The sequence below is a fragment of the Rhinatrema bivittatum genome, chromosome 3 (assembly GCF_901001135.1).
Source record: "Rhinatrema bivittatum chromosome 3, aRhiBiv1.1, whole genome shotgun sequence".
Taxonomy (NCBI): domain Eukaryota; kingdom Metazoa; phylum Chordata; class Amphibia; order Gymnophiona; family Rhinatrematidae; genus Rhinatrema; species Rhinatrema bivittatum.
The window spans coordinates 303,109,590-303,131,755 of NC_042617.1; the positions used below are offsets into that span (position 1 = coordinate 303,109,590).

Below are 22,166 nucleotides of genomic sequence, written 5' to 3' on the forward strand. Positions count from 1 at the left end.
GTCTGGGTTGGGGAGAGAAATCTGACAATTGTAAAATGGAGGAGGAGATTAATTGAATTTTGCAAGAAGTGGCATTATTGATCTGCAGAGCAAGTTTCACAAACTACGGGGGTCAATTTCTGTCCCTTTTTGTGTGCGATAGCTAGATAGGGGCGGAGTCGGGATGGCGGCGGGACCGGAAAAGGAGGAGTCGGGGCGGATGCCGCGGAAACTTCGATGGCGGAGAAAAGGTAAGACCTCCTTATCGCTGCCAGTAGCGCGCCCAATAGCACCATCTTTCACGGCGGCGCTATTGGGTGCGAAAGCCGGCAGCGATAACACCGCGGTGGTGCGATCGCTGCCGGCTTTCGCAGGCCCGCCCCCCCCGTTACCGTGCGATTCACAAACCGGTGCGCTCTTAGAAAATCCAGCCCTATATTTCCAGAACTTTTATTGAAACGATCTGAGTGTAAGCATTTCAGTGTCCAGCTCCTTGGTATACATTCTCTGTGTTTAAACTTCATTTCTTGAAGATGTTGGCGTAAATTGCATTATTTATGCATTTTCAAGCAAATTTTCAAACGGCCACTCGCATAAATAACGGAGGTTATGTGTGTGGCCGGGACTTGCGCGAGCTGCGCGCATTTTCGGAAGGGCCCGGCCATGCGTGTAACCCCCGTTACACGCAAAAGTGCCTGGCCATAAAAAAAGGGCAGGCTGGGGGGGGGGGGGGTGTGGTCTGGGTGGGGAGTGGCGGGGCAGGACAGAGGCTGGCCAGGACAGTGGCCATTAGCTGCTGTCCCGGGGAAGCTCACGCAGGCAGCCGGCCAGCGCACGGAAACTACTTGTGCTCCGGATGAGCAGTAAGTAGTAAAATAAAAAAATTGGTGATAGATTAGGTTTAGGGGCGGGGAGCAGGGGGGAAGAGGGAGGAAGGTTAAGTAGGGGGGGTTAGGAAAGTTCCCACCCAGTCCGCTACTTAATTGGAGCGGACAGGGAGGGAACTGGGGGATGCCCAATTGCGTCGCACGTGCACATGCGCTGCGGATTTTAAAATCCGGTGTGCATGTGCAAGCGGCCATTGGATTTTATAACATGCTCATACCAGTGCACACATGTTAAAAATCGACGTGTCCATGTGCGCGTGCCGGGAACTGCGTGCACATTGACAGCCGTGTGCTGCTTTTAAAATCGAAACCTTTATGTACTTTTTGTTGAAAATTTTGTTATCTTTTAAAATGTGCTAATTTTGAAATAAAAATTTTTACAATATTAATACTGGCATTAGTTCTTCATGTGGGATTTGTTTAGAATTTATATATACACACATAGTATATATACGGTATGTAACAGGTGTGTGTGTGTGTGTGTGTTTGGGTGGGTGCTGTTTTTCCACTCTGCTCGGATCTAAAGTGTGTAATAATGAGATACAGAAACCGCTCTGTCCTCTTGCTGCTGCCTCACATAGAATTTTCTGCTCTACTAAATAATTCCCTTGCCATGCTGCCCTTGGTCACTTGCTCCATGGTTTAATGAAAGCAGGCATCCCACATACACCGCCTGAATGAAAACCTAGTTGTGGAATGCAAAGAAAAGCCCGAGGGGCCAGGAATGAAATAAACTGCAGATTTTTCATAATGCATGAAGAAAAAAGCTCTGCAATGCACTGCAGCCTCAGCACAGCAAGTAGTAGGATGTTTGCCTGCACAAGACTGTTTGCATCTCTTGTCTACTGCACAGTGCAGGGATGGGATGTGGTGTTCTCCTTGGAACATTTTCCAACCTCAAATGTCATGTTAGATGAAATTCAATTAAAAGTTGCCCTCTTATCAGTTTAATCCCACCTACCTTAAATGTTCTCAGTCATGGCCTCTTTGTCTTACCTAAGGCTTCTTATTTTTCATTGTGTGTCCTCCCTGTCTGTCTGTCTGTCTTGACTCCATTATAATCTCCAAGATTTAAGGTTGTCCTGCTTTACAAAGCTATTGGAAAGCAACGCAAGGGTAGATTTGGGAGGTAACGGGAGTAACACTAGCTATGGAAGCAAGGGTTCTCTTATTTTGAAGATATGAAAGATTATTCTTTTCCATCTGGCTATGCCCAGTTATGGCACACGAAAGTATTGCTACTAGCTAGGAGATTTAGTCTTCAGAAGTGGGTAATGGAAGAGGCACCCAATCTAGGGCAACTTCAGAGCATGATTTTTCAGACACGACAATTAGAGAAATATGTTAAACAAATGGCAACAACTAAGAGACACCGGACCCTTTGGAAAAACCTGGGACTTGCACTTGCAGCTTTTGCCGCCCCTTGCCAGAAGCTTGATTGCTAGCTTCAGCTGGGTATACTGACACACGATACACTCTCCACAAGGAAAACTTGGACTTTGATGATAGTAGGGATGGGATGGGGGGGCTGAGGAGGTGAGAGGGCCGAGGGCACAGGCTAATTGCTTGTGATTAATAAATGTTGTGTTTCGCATGGGCTGGGAAGTGGACGCCAGCCCATGGCGTTTGATGTGTTAATAAAAAAAAAAAAACCCAAACAGATTTACACAAGGTCTCTAAGGAGTAGGGACTGTCCATTGCATGTGTCTGTACAGCGCTGTGGACACCTAATATACACCGTGACTATACAGATCATGATGATGATACTATGGGCTTCCATGGGTTCCAGAAAAGGGACTGGCATAAGTAGACCATAAACTGATAGGGCTGGCCCTGACTTCCACATTGTGCGCTGTGGCCTTTTGAATTAAAATCCCCCATGCCTTGGAGCTAGTCAGGACATGGTGGTGGTGGTATGCAGAAATCTGAGAGGAACAGAAGTGAAGGAAAATAAATCAATTGGGGGGTGGGGGTCTCTGGCACTGCAGATTGTAAATTGGGTGGAGGAGAGTAGCCTTAAATTCTTTATCTACCATCAGATCCCATCATCTTCTGTGTTTCTACATCTGCTGCTGCCTTGTTGGGCAATGAATGATACAAAGGATGTAGCTTGGAGGAGACGGCCTTAGGTCCAGTAAAAGTCCCCTGAGCTGCTCAGGCCAGGCACGCCATCTGGGAAATGGGAGATTTTGACGGCTACCTGCAGTTTTGGTTTCCTTTTTTGCATTGCGATCATATTAGTGAATTAAGCAACAAATTGCAGGATTAGAAGAAAATCGGATGAGTGTTTTTTGATTCTTTCTAAGTCATCTAGGTAAATCACTAGAAGAATAGCGGCATTGTGGTTCTGATAACTATTGCAATATAAGAACATATTCCTTAAAATCTATGCAGCATTTAAGAAAAAAAAAAAGGAAGATAAAAAAGGGAATAATAAAGAAAGAGAATATTTGCTAAAAATAAAAAATAAAAATGGAGGTTGGAGGTTTTTTGACCTATAATTGAAGTAATAATGCTTTTCTTGAACTGTCATAGCCGTAGCATGGGTATTTCCAGGTTTATTTCCCTCCATGCAAAACTTATATATGAATTTATTGGATGAAGGTTTATCTTTCATGGTTTACTGTTTCACTCCACCTGTCTGCTTTTCTGTTTGATTTGCCAATGTAATAAAACCCACACTTAAATTGGAGTTACATTTTAGCACAGGTTTTTCTTTACATCAGTGGTAAAAACCCAGCCACCCTATGGAATGCACAAAGTACATTAAAGGTAAAAAAAATGTGCTTTTTAAAAAAAATTTTTACTCACGGGCCATTTGTATGCCACTGAACTGCACAAATCCTTGGTCAAAAAAATGGCTAAGTACAAACAAGAAAGAAAAAATGCAGCAAAATAAAAGAATCCTACACCATATAAATCCTGATCAGATCACAAATTCCCAACCCCCCCCCCCCTGTTCCTCAAGTTAAAGTTCCTGTGATAAAGTGGCCTGAACTGGCGAACTCCCTCCCTCCCACGCTCCCAGTCAAATAAAAAAAAAAAAGGACACAAATTTCCAAGCTTCCCCTTCCCCAAGTTAAGCTTCCTGGTGGAGAGTGCGCTGATTGGTGGGCACCCTCCCTGCCACCCCTTCAAGTTTAAAAAAAATAAATACATGTTTTGTTCCTGGGATGTGCACCTCAGTTGTTGTTGTTGTTAAACTTGCTCATGCGTGTACATTTGTTTGAATAGGTACTTAATAAAATGCAAATTACAAAAATAAAATAAAGTAGTGGCCAGGGCAGCTAGGCTGCCAACCCCAGCTGGAGGAGACCTTCCCTCCTCCCATGGGGCTGCCAGGACTGCTCTCGGCTGTACCGGCATTAATATTAATTTATTCACTTCACTGGCCGGCCACTGACTGGTCCCCTTCGCTGACAGCTGGCGGTGAAGAGACACAAGTTAATATTAATGCGCTGTCCTGGCAATCCCACGGGAGCAGGTAAGGTCTCCTCCAGCTGGGGGTAGGGAACTTAGGTGCCCAGGCCATTACTTTTACTTACCCTTTTTTTTTTTTAACTTAGGTGGGGGAGGAGTTTTGCCTCTCAGTCCAATCTCTGGCTGGAAATTTCTTGGGGGAGGGGAGGTTTGCTCATTGATGCCCTCAGTCACTTTTTTTTTTTTTTTTTTTAACAGGTAGGAGAGGGTTTCACCCATTCAGCCCCACTCTACCATCCTGCTCGGACCCAGGAGTTATATTTCCCCGCAGTAAAACAATCCACCCAAAGGTGCCTGTGCTCTAGCACGCCTCCCTGCATGGCAGGATAATGGCTAACAAGCTCATTACCCGGCAGTTTGCATAGAGATGGGACTCCTGTTTTACCTTGTGTTTTTTTCCACTGTTAAAGCCCCTATTACATACCAGGGTTGTGTTAGTCATGAAAAAAACCAAATGCAAAAAATAACAAAAAACAGAAGTTACCAGCTGTGCTCTGGTCATACAGATGCTTTGCAGAGGCATTGGTCAAATGGGGGTAATACCTTAGAAATCCATCCCAGGTAAATGAAGTGTTTTCTGCAGGAGGTCGCTCCTCAGAAGGTGATTTCATTACATGTATAAAGCTAGCCAGGAATGTCAAATGAGACTGCAACCTCCACTCACTAGTATTGTGGCATAATAGAGGGCCTCTGGAGCTGTGTGAGGTCGCGCAAAGGCAGATTGCGGTCTGCAGCAGTGGATCTGTATTCATGGTTAAGCGCTTTCATTGGACATATAGATGTCCCTTCTTCTATACTAGATTTTCTCCCATTTCTTCTAAGCTGTGGTGGGGGTGGGTTATATGCACATATGGTGGACCTGCATAGGAGTAGCAGACTTCTGGAAGGGTGTGAGGCAGGTGGTTCGTTGTATAGTGGAGGAGAGAACTGAAGTTACATCCGATCTGCTCCTGCTTGGATGGGGTGGTGGGGGTGGAGGGAACTGGCCTTGGGTGTGACTAAGAGGCAGTTAGTTAACCAATTGATGCATGCCACATGAGTTTATCATTATGACGATGTGGACATCATCTCCTATGATGAAGCACTAGTATAGGCAAGTTCACGGGATAGGTTAGTTTTCCAATCAGGACTATTTGTTGAAAAATAATGAAGCTGCCTATGAATGGCTTTGGCTGTGTTAAAGAAGGATCACCTCATGATAAGCTTTGTTAAGAGGGCTGTAGTTATGACTGTTGTACCTGTATGTATGTATGATGCTCTGTACCTGGGGTGGCCAACTCCGGTCCTTGAGAGCCAAAAAAAAACAGGCCAGGTTTTCAGGATATCCACAATGAATATGCATGAAATCTTATTTGCATACAATGCATGCAAATCTATTTCATGCATATTCATTGTGGATATCCTAAAAACCTGGCCTGTTTGTGGCTCTCAAGGACCAGAGTTGGCCACCCCTGCTGTATACAAAATTTGTTCATGGAAACAGAGGTGACATATATTGACTTGGGAGAAGATATCTGCATACAAATGTTTCTGTATTGCTGTTCTGTTTTAAAGAAATAAAAAGTTAAAAAAAAAACAAAAACAAGAGTAGGGTGGTAGATGCTGGAAGTTAGAAGAAGAGTGAACAAAATGGCCTTGCATGCGCAATTGGTGCTGTACATCCAAGTCTGGGCACGATCTCACATGCAAGGCCATTTAGTCAAGGTAAGCCAAGTGAAATCAAAGGGTAAGCTCTCTCAGGAATGCCCAACTTGGGCACGAAAGAATGTGAACTGTTTGTTCAGCTGTAGGTGCCCACCCCAGAGAGCTTACCTTTACATTTCGCTTTCCTAAATGGCCTTGCATGCAAGACTGTGGCCATGCTGGGATACACAGTGCCAATGTGTACTGTACAGCTATAGGTGCCCACGCTAGAGAAATTACACTTTCATTTTATTTGCCACGCCTTGCCAAAATGGCCTTGGCTGCAAGAATAGGTCTCAAATGCAGAACCTCGTGGTGCCAGTCTTGCAGGTAAAACCATTTGGACTGGGAATGATAAGTAAAAACAAAAAAGTGAAAACTCTGGGGCAGGCATCTACAACTGAACAAAACAACACATTCAGGATGCTCAGCGCCAGTGTGTAATGTTCAGCTGTCTCAGAGTGTTTATTCTGGAAATGTTATTCCTGGGGCCGAGATGGAGTAAGCTCACATTTCCAGTGACCAAGCAGCTAGAAACTACCACAGGGGCACAGCAAAAGACTTAAAATGGCCCTGAGAAATGTGAGTAAAGGTTTACTCTACCTCTGACCCAGGAGAGAACATTTTAGCATGAATTAGCGCAAGAGCGCGCTCCACTGCATTGCAGGGGGCCATACCGAACTTCTTTATGAATATCGAACTGGCATGTTGCTGTGCTAATCCGAGCAGGGGGGTTTAACGCATTTTTTTAACGTGTGTGTTTTTTTTTTTTCCATGCTAAAATCCCATTACCCACTGAGGTTTTGTTAGCACAGAGAAACCTGGGCTAAAAAACATGCATTGAAACCCAGCATAATGTCAGCGCTGTTTATTTCATCAGTCCCAAAGGGTGTTCCCCTAGCAAATAATACATTTAAGAGCTTAAAAACACCCACCATATATTTTCGGAGGGTTTGGTCTTTTTCAGCGTTTGACACCATTTAGCATAACTCCCACGAGCTCCGCTAACCAAGGGCACATTTCACTATCCCCCCTTGGGCAGGGCTAGGAAGGGACTCAGCCACGATGTACTACGCTTCACCGTGGTTTTCGGGCATCTGGATCGTGTTCGAGATGAGCTGGGAGGCCAATACGTCACTTTTGCTCCAGCCTCACGGTCCCACTGCCAGGCGCGCTTTGGCCCAATGTCTCGCTTGCTATTCCCCTTCTGCCCCCCTGGGCGGACTGCGGCCGCTTTAAGCCGGGCTGCTGGGCGGGGAGAGGGAGGGATTCGGCACTTTAAAGCCGGGAGAGCCCAGGGGTGGGGAGGGGAGAGGGGGGGGGTCGAGATCGTCAGTCTGCGGGAGTCGGGCAGCTACTGGGGATCAGGAGCGGCTGCAGCTGCGGGCTCGGTGCCTGGCTCCTTTTCCCTCTACCTCCTCGCCATCCTCCTCGGGATCGGCTGCCTGAACCTGTTGCTTTCAGGAACTGCCGCAGCCCCGGAGACTGGAACCGGCTGCAGGACCAGCGAAGGAGATGCTGCTGCTGCTGCTGCTGCTAGAAACAGTAAGTGGGAAATACCAGCCTCTCCCTCCCTCCCCCAACAACCTACTTCCCCATCCCCCATGCATACCTACCCTGTCCCCAAATATAGCAGCCCTACCTCTCCGTCTCATCCATCCTTCAAATATAAACAAGCCGTTTCCCCAAAATAGCAACCTATCCCACCTCATTTCACAAATATACCAGTCTACCTCTTGCCACTCCAAAATGCTAGGTATTACCTCCTTTCCCATTCCCCAAATATACTCCCAAATTACTTGCCTATGCCAGACGCCAAATATTCAACTTCCTCACAGCCCCCCCCCCAAAAAAAAATCGACATCTACTTTATGCCTTAAAGATTTCAGCCTACTCCTAACTGAGCCTCTCCATCCTGCCCATTAAATATAACACCCCCTCTAAGTCTCATAATACCATCCCCATCCTATCGCCCCTCTTCCCTGAAATATCAGAACTCCACAAGCCTACCTCATTGTGCAAAATATCTGCCCTCAGTACCATTCCCTAAAATACTAGTCACAGTTTAGCCCATTCTATGCCACCCCCACTCCTCAACGCACAAACAACAGTCAACTCCAGTCTTTGCTCCGGATTTCTTGCTCCTCGCCCAAGCTCCCCCTTTTTCTGACTATTATGTCTGTGTTGTTGCAAACTGGAGTTTGGTTTATCTCCTATGATGATGCACGGAGATCTGCTGTCATATGCAAGCCGCCCCTGACGTGAGGTGTTAGGTGCCACGGGTGCCCCCCAGTGGCTGGGAGATGTCTTACAGGAGTACTCTTGGCAGAGTGATAGAGGAAGGCAGGTTTAAGAGCACTCCTTAAGATGCACCATAGGATGTGATTCAGGGGCTGTCTGATGCTTATTGTGAGTTATTCTGGCTGGGGGAGAATTTTTCTCCTGGAAATGGAAGAAACAGCAGCTCAGAACTGGAGTCTGACTGGAAACTTCTCACATGGGGGTAGGGAAGGTTTTGTAACTTACAGCTTGGAAAGCTTTTCTCACACAAGCTCTTCTCACTTAATTTCTCACTTTCTTTATCTGCATTTCACCATCTCTTCTCTCTACCCAAGCACCTGACTCTCTCTCTTTCCTGCACCTTTTCATTCTCTTTCATTCCCCTTTGGTTTTAGTCTGGGTTATTTTTCTGCAGCAATAAGCTGGTGGCTCTATTTTTCCAGTGACAGGTTAAAGCCTCCCAAGAGACTCTTCTTCCATCCCAAGCTGTCTGATGGAAACAGCATTTGACTGCACAGCAGGTTTTGGCATGCTGAGAGCTGAGAATATTTTTCTGCCTGCAGGAACCCCTGTACTTGGTAGGGTGCAGGGTGGACAATAACCACTGTCACTGCTGCTCCTCTCGCTCATGCCCTCTCCCCAAGCCTTTATTCCAGGCCTCAGTAACACTAACTCCTGATCTTCCTGTACCCAAAACCGGACCCTTGGAATATTTTAGATTAGTTTAGAACTTAGCACTGGAGGTGGCTGAGGCTCCTCACATTTTATCCCTTGTGACACACCTCAAATAGGAACATCTGAATCTTCTGGTTTTAAAACTAGATTCTCTGCCTTTCTTTAACTGAATTGGTATAAGAATTATCCAAAGGTGCTGGACACAGGCTTTCCAGCCCACAGAGGCTCACAGATTGCTGTACAGCCTTAGGAAGCAAAATCAAAGCTGATTTTCCATGACATTTGGTAGCATCTTGCAGTAGCCCAGCCCTGGGTACCTGTGCAGCTCCAAGAACACTGGTCCCTAATGAGTCTCTGAAATGTGAAAGCCAATCATTTTTTTATAGGATTTTTAACCTCTTAAGCATATATAATGCAACAAATAGTGAACCATGGGGAGGGGAAGGATGGGGTAGCATTTTTTTTAAATGTGCACGTTGTTTGTTTGGGTTTTTTTAGCCAGCTCTGGTGAAGGTACATGTGGATGTTTTATCAACCTGTTTTATCGACCTGTTGGAAGTGCACCTAGGGCGACAGAACCCACATCTTCCTGCTGTAAGAACAAGTCTGGTAGACGGGGGCAATGTTACAGGGCCCAATGACAGTCATATGCTGCTGCATGGGAGGCTCTTTTGCTAGCCCCAGTTCAGCTTTTGAGGGTGTGCTGCTAAGGCAGGGCTCAGAGGTGGCAGCAGATCTAGAACACCAGCTTGTGGCTGAAGATTCTACAAGCTTGGGTTCTATTATATGTCCCATTCACGCTTGCTTTAGCCAAGAACGAATTTATTTTTTGCTTCCTGGGCTGGCTGAGGATGGTATGACTGGTCACTAGTGAATAGTATGTTAGGAAGAGGTGTGCCTGAGGAGGCTGGATGGCCAGATGAAGGTTGAGTCAGGTCTAGCTTGGGAGGCATCTCTGCATGCATGGAAGACTGAGCATCCAAATGGCAGATTAAATTTAATGTGGACAAATACAAAGTGATGCACCTAGGGAAAAGTAACCCACATTACAGTTACACAATATTAAGTTTCATATTAGGAATTACTGCTCAGGAAAAGATCTGGGCATCATAGTGGACCATACTTTGAAATCCTCAGCTCAGTGCATGGCGGCTGTCAAAAAAAGCAAGCAGAATGTTAGGAATTATTAGGAAAGGAATGTAGAATAAAACAGAGAATATCTTAATGCCTCTGTATTGCTCCATGATGAGGCTGCACCTTGAGTACTGTATGAATTCTGGTCAACACATTTCAAAACAGATACAGATAAACTGGAAAAGGTACAGAGAAGGGCGACCAAAATGATAAAGGGGATGAAACGGCTCCCCTACGAGAAAAGGCTAAAGAGGTTAGGGCTGTTCAGCTTGGAGACAAGACGGCTGAGGGGAGATATGATAGATGTCTATAAAATCATGAGTGGAATAGAATGGGTAAATATAAATCAGTTATTTACTCATTTGAAAAATACATAGAAGAGGGGACACTCCTAAAGTTATTAAGTAGCATATTCAAAACAAATCAGAGAAAACTCTTTCACTCAATGCATAATTAAGCTCTGGAATTCATTGCCAGAGGATGTGGTTAAAGCAGTTAGCATAGCTGGGGTTAAAAAAGATTTGGACAACTTCCTGGAGGAGAAATCCATAAACTGTTATTAACCACATAGACTTGGGGAATAGCCACTACTTATCACTGTGCAATAGCAGAATGGGATCTTTTTACTGTTTGGCATTTTGCCAAATACTTGTGACCAGGATTGGCCACTGTTGGAAACATGAGACTGAGCTTGATGGACCATCATTCTGATGCAGTATGACAATTCTTATGTTCAACTATAACACTGGAGCAGGATCAGGAACCCAGGAGAGAGGTATGGACGTGGCACACTTGAGCAGAACTGCAGGGCTGAATGACGTACAGGAACAAAGTTAGATGAGCAGAGATTCCAGAAGACATATCTCAGAAGTCTGTTGTACCAGCAAAGATGTGCCTTTATTGCTTTCCTTATACTATCACCAATCAGATCATGCCCTCTACTGAACCAATGGGACCTTCTGAGAACATATTTAACTACCTGGCAACTGGAGGCTTAATGTTCCCTGGCCTTTCCCTGTCTTTCATGGCTCCTTTTCAGCTTCCTGGCTTCTGCGCTCTTGGGTCACTGATTAAAGCCCAGTTGACCTCAGGGCCTGGCTTCTCTGGATGTTTCTGGTAAAAGCATTTGAATAAGTTATCCATATGTACTGTATGTTCTGAACCAGCTTCTAATAGTGGTATTCTGGATTATCCCTTCCAATAATGCAGTTGTCCTTGAATGTGCCTTGAGTTCAGAATCTGCTTGACCTGGAATTTTTGTAATCTCTGGAGCTGGCCTCATCCTTCCTCCCTGAGGGGAAGTTTCTGAAGGGTCAGGAACTTGAGCTAGGTTGACTTGGATGGAGGCTCTGGCATTAATGAAGTTGGACTCTGACGTGGCAGTGCCTTTGCCATCAAGAATCCTTGTGGGCTCTTCCATGAATGCTGGTTCTTATGCATACTTCACATAGTGCTATTAACCTAATTCCAGACAAAGAGTAGATTCTTCCAAATGGAACCTCTGCACTGGTTGCAAGTCTATAGTGTAATCATGAACTCCGAGTGGCTAGTATGTCTGCAGCCACTCTCAAAATTCTCAGTGTTCTTTAGGTACTTGTCCTACCGCTGCATTGGTTGCCATATAGCACCTGAATACCTGCATGCACTGTTTTGGTTGCTTGTCCTTCTGTTCTAAATTGGAAAGACCATTCTTTTGGCAGAAGGTGTAAGCAAAAGTCAATTGGTGCATCTTTCACTGAAAAATGCAAATTATGATGTTCCAACTATGGTAATCCCAGGATGATTACAAAGTGTGGAGCATTAATAAGATCAAAACAAATTGGCTCCTGGTGGTCATGACTTGTCGTTGTTTTCAGTAGCTCAGTCTCTTGAGTCTGGACATAAGTGGAAACCATCAATAGTTTCTACTGCCATACTCCTCCCCTTGTCTTGTAATAAAGCCTTGTGCTGTCGGGCAAAAATGAAGTCCATGAAATACACAACTACTGAATTGATCATAGCAAGAGCTTGTAGTTCCTTCCCCTTCCAAAACAATGGATTTGGAATTGTGTGGGAGGTTAGAGTATCCAGTAATGTTTGATTCCCAAGAAGGTTTATTGATGCTTGTTCTACACTCCTCCCCTCTACAGGAGTTGATACTATCCATTCCCCCCCCACCCAGCCTCTGTCGGGTGCTCTGACGAGTTTCTGGCCTATTGAAACAGCTGACTCATTGATGCCCCATGAGCCTGCATAGATGTAGAGAACTTCTTAATGGCTTTTCTTTCCTTTTCTTCTGCTAACAGCTGAGGCCTCATGCCCTCAATCATAGGTTCGTCCAAAGGATGTTGCCTATAGGAAGGCAATGCACTTTTTTTTGTGGCCAGGTTCTTGCTTCTCCTGGTTCTATTCTGTCATCATCTGTCAATTTGGACACAAACAGTGATCAGAGACTCTAGACTTCCCTGAGGGCCTAGCTGTGTTAACTCATCCTTTATGTGGCTTGCAAGAACTTATCTAAAATGAGCCTGAAGTGCTGGTTTGTTCCAGTCCAGATCAGTGGCCCAGTGATAAATCTTTGTAGTTTACTCTACCACTATCCGACAACCTTGGAGGAGATGCATAAGACTATTCTTTGGTAGCTGAAGCAGTCTAGTTTCCAGAGACCTGAAAAATGGCAGCTGTGAATTGGTCCACATGGTCAAGAATCAGACTCTCTTGCTATAACAGTGGAGTGGCCCAGGCAAGGCTTCCATTTGAAAGTAGGCTGATAATGAAGGTCACTTTGAGATGCCATATTCTAAGTATGTAGATGTAGTCGGAATTAGAATGTACACTGATTGAGGAATAAATAGAAATCCTTACTTGTTCCATCAAATTTTTCTGGGAGTGACATTCAAAGCTCCACATTCAGGTGGACAGTTAGGGGTGACCATTCAGTTGGAATCAGGTTAGACCCCTGCAGGGTATTAATCTGCTGGAGGCAGTGGAGTTGGTTCTGCATTAGACATCCCAGCTTAATGTTCCAACTCCTACCTAGCCTCAGGTTTTGGGATGGGCCTACCTGAAGAGGCTGAGTGGCTGAATGAGACAAGACCAGTAAAACCAGGCCTAGCTTGAGATGATCTTGGCATGCAGTTGTAATGCTAGAGCAGGCTGAGGATTGTGAACCTATGACGGGAGCGTGCTGCAGGAACACCAAACCAGGACTGCGGGGCTTGATGTGGAGCAAACTATAGAAGTTGGATGCAGAGTAGGAAAATGGTCAGATGAGCAGAGGTTTCCTGAGGACACATCTCAGAGGTCTGTTGTTCCAGCAAAGGTGTGTCTCTTGATTTCCGTATAACTGTCACCCATCGGGGCACACCCAGTGCTGAACCAATGGAACCTTCCAAGGGCGTTTCTTATTGCCTGGCAACTGGAAGGTGAATATCCCTGGCCTTTCCTGGACTCTGTATCTGGGGGGAAAATGGCAGGGGAGGGGAGGGGGTGCTATAAAACAGGGAAACATCCCTGAGTAGTTGCTAATGAAGGATCATGGAACCAGGATCCCAACCTTGGCTCTGATTTGTTAAAAAAAAAAAAAGATCTATCTTGGATATGTAAATCCCATTATAGAAGATCAAATGTTGGAGAGGATTAGCCATGACACAGACAGATGCAGTGAGACTTGGCTGAGAGGAGAAGGTAGAAACCTCCTACCACGCCCAGTTGGATGAGAATGGAGAAAGGAAAAATGTACTGACCAGGTCTCTTGAACTTCCTTGAACTTTTAAAATGTTTTTTTTTGCCCCTGAATTCTCTCTCTCCCCAACACGCGCTTTCTCACATCTCATTGCACCTGGCATATTAATTCAAGGTCCTGCTGTTTGTTGGTCTTTTAAAGGTTTACATGGCTAGATGACCCCTCGTATCACCTTGGCTTTAATATTTTATTTCCCTTCCTGCCAGCTCCGTTCAAAGGGACGGAAGTTACTAGATTTCCCTTCCTTCTGACATTTGAGACTCAGACTCGAGCGAGAGCATTTTTTGCTGTTGTTACTCCAGCCGTCTGGAACTCTGTGCCTGAATGGTTAAAGGGCTTTCAGGCCCTTTAAACCTTGTTTGAGCAGGCAGTCAGAGAGCACTGACCCTTACTTGGATTGGGTCAGTCTATTTATGTACAGAATGCTAATTAGTGATTTATATTTTATCTCTGTTTCGCAAGTGCCATTCATCTTGATGTATGAGTTTAATTTGCCTATTGCTGTTTGATGTGATTATGTATTGTTTCCCTTATAACCCCCCTAGGATTATAGCTAGGCGGGATAGAAATAAAATAAACTCCCTGCTGCCTTCCTCTGACTTATTTAGCATTAGAAATTTCCACTTTGCGCACACTTGTCTAAGGAAGTTGAAGATTTGTGCCGGGCTTTAGAGCTGAATATTAAGATGTGAATGTCCTTAGTCCTGTCTAACAGACGAGGTACCATGTGATTGAAAATAAGATTTTGCCTCATATTGCAGTTGATTTGATGATACTGTGTTAAGGATGTCCCTGCTGGGGGACATCAGTTTGCTTAGCAAGGCTGTACATGCAGATAACCTAAACTGAACCTGTGGGTAGATTCAGTATCGCACAAAGGCGGGTGATAAAGAATTACGACTTATGTCCTAGAGGCAGTGAGACATGAGGTTAGGGGCCAAGTATCTGCAGTCCCCAGGAAGTGAGCACAAATATTTTGATTTCCACCCTGGAATATATTGTAAGTAGTTATGTTGCAAAAAATGTTGGGTTTTTTTGTTTACTTTTATTTAACAGGAGTTTTCATCCTCTTGCTTTGGCAATGATTGTTGCATCCTAGTGTCCACAGTGGGGTTGGTGGTTGGGTATTAACTCCTCTTCATTTCACTCTCCCACACTCTGCACTCTTTTGGTTTCAGCCAAAATGGAACTGTCCTCAGCTCACAGATCAGACCCTATGCTTGGATCCTAGCCAAAAAGGGACTGAAGCAAGCAGATATTCTGACTGTCCATTGCTTCACTCTATAAAAGTGCTTATCCAATCTCTCTGCTCCTTTCTGAGAACTTTAATAGCCTTCTTCGCAAAGCATTACTATTCCAAAATGCATGCTATTAGTGAATAGGACCCATTGAAAATAAGGGGGTCTGCAGTAAATAATGCACATTTTGGCATGTTAACGCTTATTTATTTACTTATTTTTTATTTTAAAATCTTTTCTATACCGTCATTAAGCTAGGTACCTTCACAACGGTTTACAACAAGACACAAATATTAATGTTGGTATATGTCTTGATTTATATCCACTAAACAGGTGCCATCAAGTTACGGTAACACAGTTTCATCATAAATACTAATTGGTGGGTGTGATACATCATGACCATTCTTATCTGTGACAGCTTTAAAATAGATTAATCATAATATCTTATCATTTGGTGTTGAACGAAAAAATATAAAAAAATTACAATACACACACGTATAGATTAGGGTAATGTGTGTGGGTGTTCTAGAGACCGCATCCTATACTCCTCGGGTTCTACACCTTCGAGACTAGGGGCATAAATAAGAGAAATGCATAAAAAAAAAGGGAAGGTGGATGGATTGTGTGATTTCTTTTTTCTATCATAATGCTGTCTTCAGAGAACTTCAGTTACCGGCATGCGTTCACTCTTTCTGCAAAGGCCAATATTACCAATCACAATGATGGGACGTTTGAGATCCCACATGATCCATGGATCGGAGGAACGAAGTGGTAGCTGTCTTCTCCCTTGATCATAATCTTCAGGAGTTCATTCCATTCTTGCTGTTCTTAGGTCTCTTCTGTTTTTTTTCCCCCTCTCTGTAGGATCCGACTAGGCCTTGCAAGGATTTATCCTCCCACAAGTCTCCTGCTGCTGCCATAATCAGGAGAGGACTATGCTGAGATGCCAGTGGTGGTGGTGCTCCTTGCACGGTTGGCTCTGTTGATGCCCTCACTGCATTTCCTTGTCCTGACACTCTGTCTGCAGAGCTCCCTCATGTGCCCAGAAGGCTGCAACTGTTCAGCTGAAAGCGGGGTGGTGAGGTGCTCCAATCGTGAGCTAAAGGAGATCCCCATGGACATTCCTGAAGATACCTCTGTGCTGTACCTGGACTCCAACCACATCACCACCATACCTGATGGGGCCTTTCGGGAGCTCTACAAACTGCAGGAGCTCTACCTATCCAACAACCTCATTGATAGCATCTCACCGGGGGCTTTCCGTGAACTGGGAGCGGGCTTGAAACTACTGGACCTGTCCAACAACCAGATCCGGCAGGTTGGTAGGGAGGCATTTGGAAAACTGCGGGCCAAGACACGTCTCTACAACAACCCATGGCATTGTGAGTGCTCATTACAGGAGCTGATCGAGACACTGAACCTGGACCCCGAGACGGCAAACAACATCATGTGTGATAGCTCGCTGGAGCAGCAGTATGCTGGCCAGCCCTTCATCCACCTGCTCAATTCTGGCATCAACTTCTGCAGCTTCCATCAGAAGACAACGGACGTGGCCATGCTAGTCACCATGTTCTGTTGGTTCACAATGGTGATCGCTTACGTAGTGTACTATGTACGGCAGAATCAAGAGGACACCCGCCGGCACCTGGAGTACCTCAAATCTCTACCCAGCAAGCAAAAGAAGCCTGGGGAGGGAGACACAGCCAGCACTGTTCTATGATGCTTCTCCCCCCCTCCCCCCTTCCTTTTCAGAGCTTGCCATCAGAGACAAGACATTGGGCTTTATTAAATAAAGATTCATTTACACAGGCATTGAATGGAGGGCAAAGTCGTCTCTGAATACGGCCTATTGGGGTTTAAAATAAACAAACAAGACTGTAGGGTTGTGCATGGCTGGCTCTGGTGTGATTCCTGTCCTGTAATTGCTAGGTTGACAACTTAAAATCACTTCCATATGATTGCATGGAGAAAATAAGGTAAGATTTAGGAGTATTCTTGCCTGGAGTGGTAGTAGCCATCATACTTTTATTTTTACTTCCTACAATGATTGTCCCAATTATATCATTGCTTCAGTTTTTCTATACCATACCCAAACTCAAAGCTCTTTGCAACGACTTACAGGTAGGTACAATGAAGGGCCTGGCCCCCAGCACTTACACTTTGAGGTATCTGAAGCTGTAGGAGACACTGATTTGCCAAAAAGAGCATCGGAGGCAGAAGCAGGCTTTGAAGCGCAGCCCATTACCCTGCCGATTAATAACTACTAGATCATCTGCTCCCATCCTGTTTTCTCAATCTGCTGAAGGAAGCAGTCATCTGGTCCTTGAGAAGCTGCAGTAGGTCTGGCTTTCAAAGTAACTAAGATGCAATGGAAGCTGGGATGGAGATGCAATATACAGTACATAGACGTCTCGTGGGTATTCTAGAACTCTGCCCAGGGTGGGAGCTGAATACTATTCTTTAGTCCCTTGTGAAGTGTTTGAGAGGTGTAAATGCCAAATAGTTTTATGCTCCTGCTGTCATCTGTCAATTTTATTTTTACTTTTTGAAAATGTTGTAATCTGTTGTCATGACATTTCTCTGAATGCCTAGGGGAACTGGGCACATGCCCATGTGTCAACAATTAAAGGCACTGCGGATGCAGCAATGGGAATGCAGGGAAGGAGCTATTATTATTGGGCGGAGGGTAAGTACTGACTGGCTACTATCGCCCTGTCTGCCACAGAGCCCCTTGGATATTTCAGTTTCATTAAAAGAGACAACTAGGCCCCTCCCCCCCAAACAAGCTTTCTTTGTAGGGATGGACATGCGGGAAGATGGGGGAACTAGCCTGGTTTCCCTTCCTGGTGGTGGCTCCAATGGCGACAATGTCCTCTTGTGAATGGTCTGTTTTATCCATGGAAAAGTGTATTATGGAGTGGCTCAGGGAACTTTCCTGGGCCCAGTGTAGTTTAACATGTTCATTAAACAGCTGGAAAAGGGAGCAACGAGTGAAGTGATCAAAGCCACTGATGCCCCAAAATAGTTTAGAGCAGTTAAAACAGGAGCAGACTGTGTGGAACTGCAGGAGGAGCAGAGTGGGGAATTGGGGCATCCAAATAGCAAATGAAATTTAATGTGGACAAAGGAAAAATAATCCAGATGATGGTGGGTACCACATAAGGAGTTACAGCTCGGGGATAGTATGTATGAGCAAAGCATGGTGGTTGCTATGTTGGATACATAGAAAGAGGGGTCAACAAATAAGTTGTTGGAATAACCCCTTCTTTGGAGACCTCCCAGAATGCAGGGGCACATGCTTGTCCCCGGAGCCACGTCTATCAGTTCATACCCAGACCATCAGGGGTCATTGCAGCAGGGAGGAGGAGAATAAGCCTCTGGGGCCCTCGGCTCATGGGGGTGGGGGGGAATATCCTCACACTCATTTCCTTTGATGTCTCTTGGGTCACTGTACTACATGTCCTTGCTTGAGGGCACCCTTACCAATGGACGCTCTGGTTGCAGTTCCACACACATTGACTGAAACTAAAAATATTTAAAAGTCCAATTCACAACAAGAATTCTCCAGATAATCTTCACGCAAAAAATAAACCATCCACGAGTGCCTTTTTCTCAGTTCTGTTAGCCGAGTCAGTGTCCCTATGGGCCACTTCTGAGTGGTAAAAAGTGGACTCCTAACGGGGAGGGAAGCTCCTATCTCTTTCTCTGATGGCAAAAACCTGGACTTCTGGTGGTAGCAAGCCCCAACAATGTATTCAAAATCCAAAAATGTCCTCCTTCTTTATGGGCAGGAACTGATGGCAAAAATTCCTCCTAAAACAACTGGATGAAAACTCTGCAAAAATACTTCTTCCTGCTTTTCTGTCAGGTCACTGTTGCCCCTTCTTTAACTAGGCTAAAGGAGTCTCATCACCTTCCTGACCTCCCAAGGCAGGGGTAACAGATCTCCTCAGGCAGGAGCAGGATCCCCCCCCCAAAAAAGAAAACTCTCAGGAAAAATGCAAGACAACTCTTCTCAAAACTCTTTTCAACTTATGGGCCTCCACTTTGCGCAGGCACCTCCTTCCAGACCATGGGAAGGGGGGGGGTACTGGACAAGGCTGGAGCCAGACTGGATGCCAAGAATTGAAAAAAACCCCCAAAAACCCTTCCTTTTCTGCTTCTTCACATTCCAAAACTCCAGTGCTACTGCCCCTGGTATCAGGCTGGAGGCCCAACAATGGGAAGCATTCCAAAACTCTGCCTGCGTCTCAAAAGACCATATACCAAATACCTCAAGCCACACCAACCCATGTGCAGAGCTGCCTTTTATAGGAAACTGCTGACCAAGCCAGTCAAGCCTCTGTGTGTGCAGGTGCCTGCAGGAATAGTCTGCAAACTCTCTCTCTCTCTCTAAATCCCAACTAGAGAATAAGCTAGGGACAATTTACCTCGTGTAGGGTCTCTACATAGGTGATATCTTTTTACGGAACTAAATAATACATCTGTGACTAGCTTTTGAGAGTTAGTCTCCCTTCATCAGTACTCTGAAATTCTCTGTTCAGTGTGCAGCAGTGACCAAATAAGTAAATACAAAGCTAGGCATCATTCAAAACAAATCAAAGAATATCATAATGCCTCTCTATGTATCTATTGTATGCAGTTCTAGTCGCCCCCATCTCAGACAGGATATAACGGAACTCGAAAAGGTGCAGAGAAGGGCGACAAAGTTCTTGTGCAGAAAGGCTAACCAGGTTAGGGCTCGTCAGCTTGGAAGAGATGGCTGAGAAGGGATATGCTAGAGAATTATAAAATCAAGAGTGGCATGGAACAGGTAAATAGGGAGCTCTTTCAGATAGTAGTGACCAGGGGACACGCCATTAAACTGAAGGGGGAAGCAGATTTAAAACAAGTTCCCAAAAGTATTTTGGAAATTAATGAATGCACAATTAAACTGCGGAATTTGCTGCCAGAGATGTGGTCAGGGTAAATGGTATAGCTGTGCTTTAAGAAGGTTTGGACAAGTTTCCGGAGGACAGGCCCACTAACAGTTATTAGCCAGGCAGAAAATGGGGAGCACCACCTCTTAGTTCTAGAAAAAAGCAACAAGGGGGAAAAAGATCTTCCCTTTAAAATTGGCTGGGAATTTCCAAATGATCCAGATTAGCCATTGTCCAAGTCCGGATGCTGGGCTAGTGTAACCTAGTATGGCACTTCTTATATCTTTCATTTCTTCAAGAGGGACTCTTCTGCGAAGAAAATGCTGCAAGAGACAGAGAGGGACTGGAGAGCAGCGGGAGCTGAGTGTTCATACTCCCGGTGCTGTTACCGTGGCTGGGTATGGTGCACAAACCCTCCTGCCACACTTCTCCCCCAACCCCTCATCCATACTAAGCAGTGCTGAACGCCATCAGCCAACCGAGAGACTACGCCTAAGCATATTATATAATTATGAAGATATTTATTGAATGGATGCGTCTACGTATCTTACACGGTGCCTTTCATGCATCCCCTCAAATGGTTCACAGTCACTGCGGGAAATGTAGAAAGTGATAAAAATCAAAGAGAGGGTGAAAGGAAAAAAGTGGTAGCGGCAAGCTCGGAGGGAACTCCTATTCCAGCTGATCCAGAAAGTCAATATTATTGGGTGGAAAAGAAAAATCCCAAATCCAGACATAAATAATATTTAGGGACCTTAGTTTTCAGTTTTTATTTTATTTTTCCTGGGAAATTTTCAGTATCCTAATAAACAAAAATGGGGGAAAACAAAGCAGTGGGATAAAGGCAATTCATTTTTCCCCCACAGATTTTCTCCCCATTTTCTTAATTATAATAAACACTGAGGAATTCCCAGTAAACAATTAAAAAAAACAAACCTGAAAACAAAGGTGCCTAATAATATTTTATGTCTCCATCATTTAAATCAATAAACAAAAAACAAACGCTGGCCAATCCCTCGAAAATGTCATGCATCAGTCATTAAAAAATGTGTGCAAGGAGACCGTCCTCTATGGATGTAGACCAATGTTGATCTGAATCTCTGGATGATGGTCTCCTACACACATATTTTTATTGCTTGATGGGTAACTTTTTGAGGGGTTGACAGGTAGGTGTTTGTTTTCTGTTTATTTATATTGTTCCTATGTTGGGTTTTTTGGGGTTTTTTTACATCCTTTGGAGTGTTACACCATCATTTTAATGCCAGGACTACTGAGTTATGGTTCTTGGGAGTTTTTTAAATGTTTTAATGTGTAGTAGTTTCCTCCTGGTCCTTTGTGCTTCCATAAGCCACACACCTGTTTGGTTCATCCCGCTCCAGACTCCCCGGTTTTTATTCATTTTGTTCTCCTGCTGTCCAGCTTGGCCACCCCATTGACAGTCTTCTTGCAGACATGGACCACAATTTCCTCCAGTACGTCACTCCAATTGCTCCTGGCAATGCTGATGTGCAGGGGGTGAGATTCCTTCTCTCCTAAGGGCTGTAATAACTGCCTTTACAGCATCCCCAGCTTCAGCCTAAGCCAAAAAACAGGACTTTGATCCAAGAATTAAAGCCAGGTCTACTACCTGTCAGCACACTAGTCCTCTGGCTCTAGCTTGTAAGGTGATTTCCTGGTCCCGTGGCCGGTCCTCAAGTCCTCCCTCTTTTTCATGAAAGCCATGCAGTGGGTGAAGTGAGCATTAGCTCCTCCATGCTAAGTGAAGTTATTCATCCATTTGTCATGACTATGTAGTGATGTCTAAGAAAATAAACAATTTCATGCGTTATTTCTCTATGACCAAAACAACAACAATAAAACCTAGCTAAAAGGAATTCCTCATGATGTTTGGTACATTTTACTCACCAGTTAGATATGAGTTATTCGTATCACAACAATCTCTGTGAAAACAGCACTCATCTTCCTATTACTTCTGGAAACTGTTCACATGTGTATATATTATGAGAAGATGCAAAAAAGCATGTTCTGCCTGGGGGAGCAAATAGAAAAGGGGTGGCTAGCTCCAATCCTCAAGAACTACAAACAGACCAGGTTTTCAGGACATCCTTCATGAATAGGCATGCATGCATGCAAATCTATCTCGTGCATATTCACTGTGCATATTCTG

General features: G+C 44.7%; 1 protein-coding gene across 2 annotated transcripts; it reads left to right on the forward strand.

The window, feature by feature from the left end:
* The first annotated feature begins 7,352 nt into the window (after positions 1-7,352).
* LOC115087651 (leucine-rich repeat-containing protein 3-like) lies at positions 7,353-21,854 on the forward strand. Of its 2 annotated transcripts, none has more exons than XM_029595081.1 (2): positions 7,353-7,574; positions 15,945-21,854. In XM_029595081.1, exon 2 carries the CDS (start codon positions 16,024-16,026, stop codon positions 16,798-16,800), a length of 777 nt encoding a protein of 258 aa, XP_029450941.1. In that variant the 5' UTR covers positions 7,353-7,574; positions 15,945-16,023; the 3' UTR covers positions 16,801-21,854. The 2 variants fall into 2 exon arrangements, with proteins under 2 accessions (XP_029450941.1, XP_029450942.1); XM_029595082.1 differs by lacking the exon at positions 7,353-7,574 and adding an exon at positions 8,429-8,532.
* Positions 21,855-22,166: the final 312 nt, after the last annotated feature.

What these genes read in the sequence shown, in the direction of transcription:
- LOC115087651 (XM_029595081.1), top strand. Translation starts at nt 16,024, where the DNA reads ATGCCAGTGGTGGTGGTGCTCCTTGCACGGTTGGCTCTGTTGATGCCC.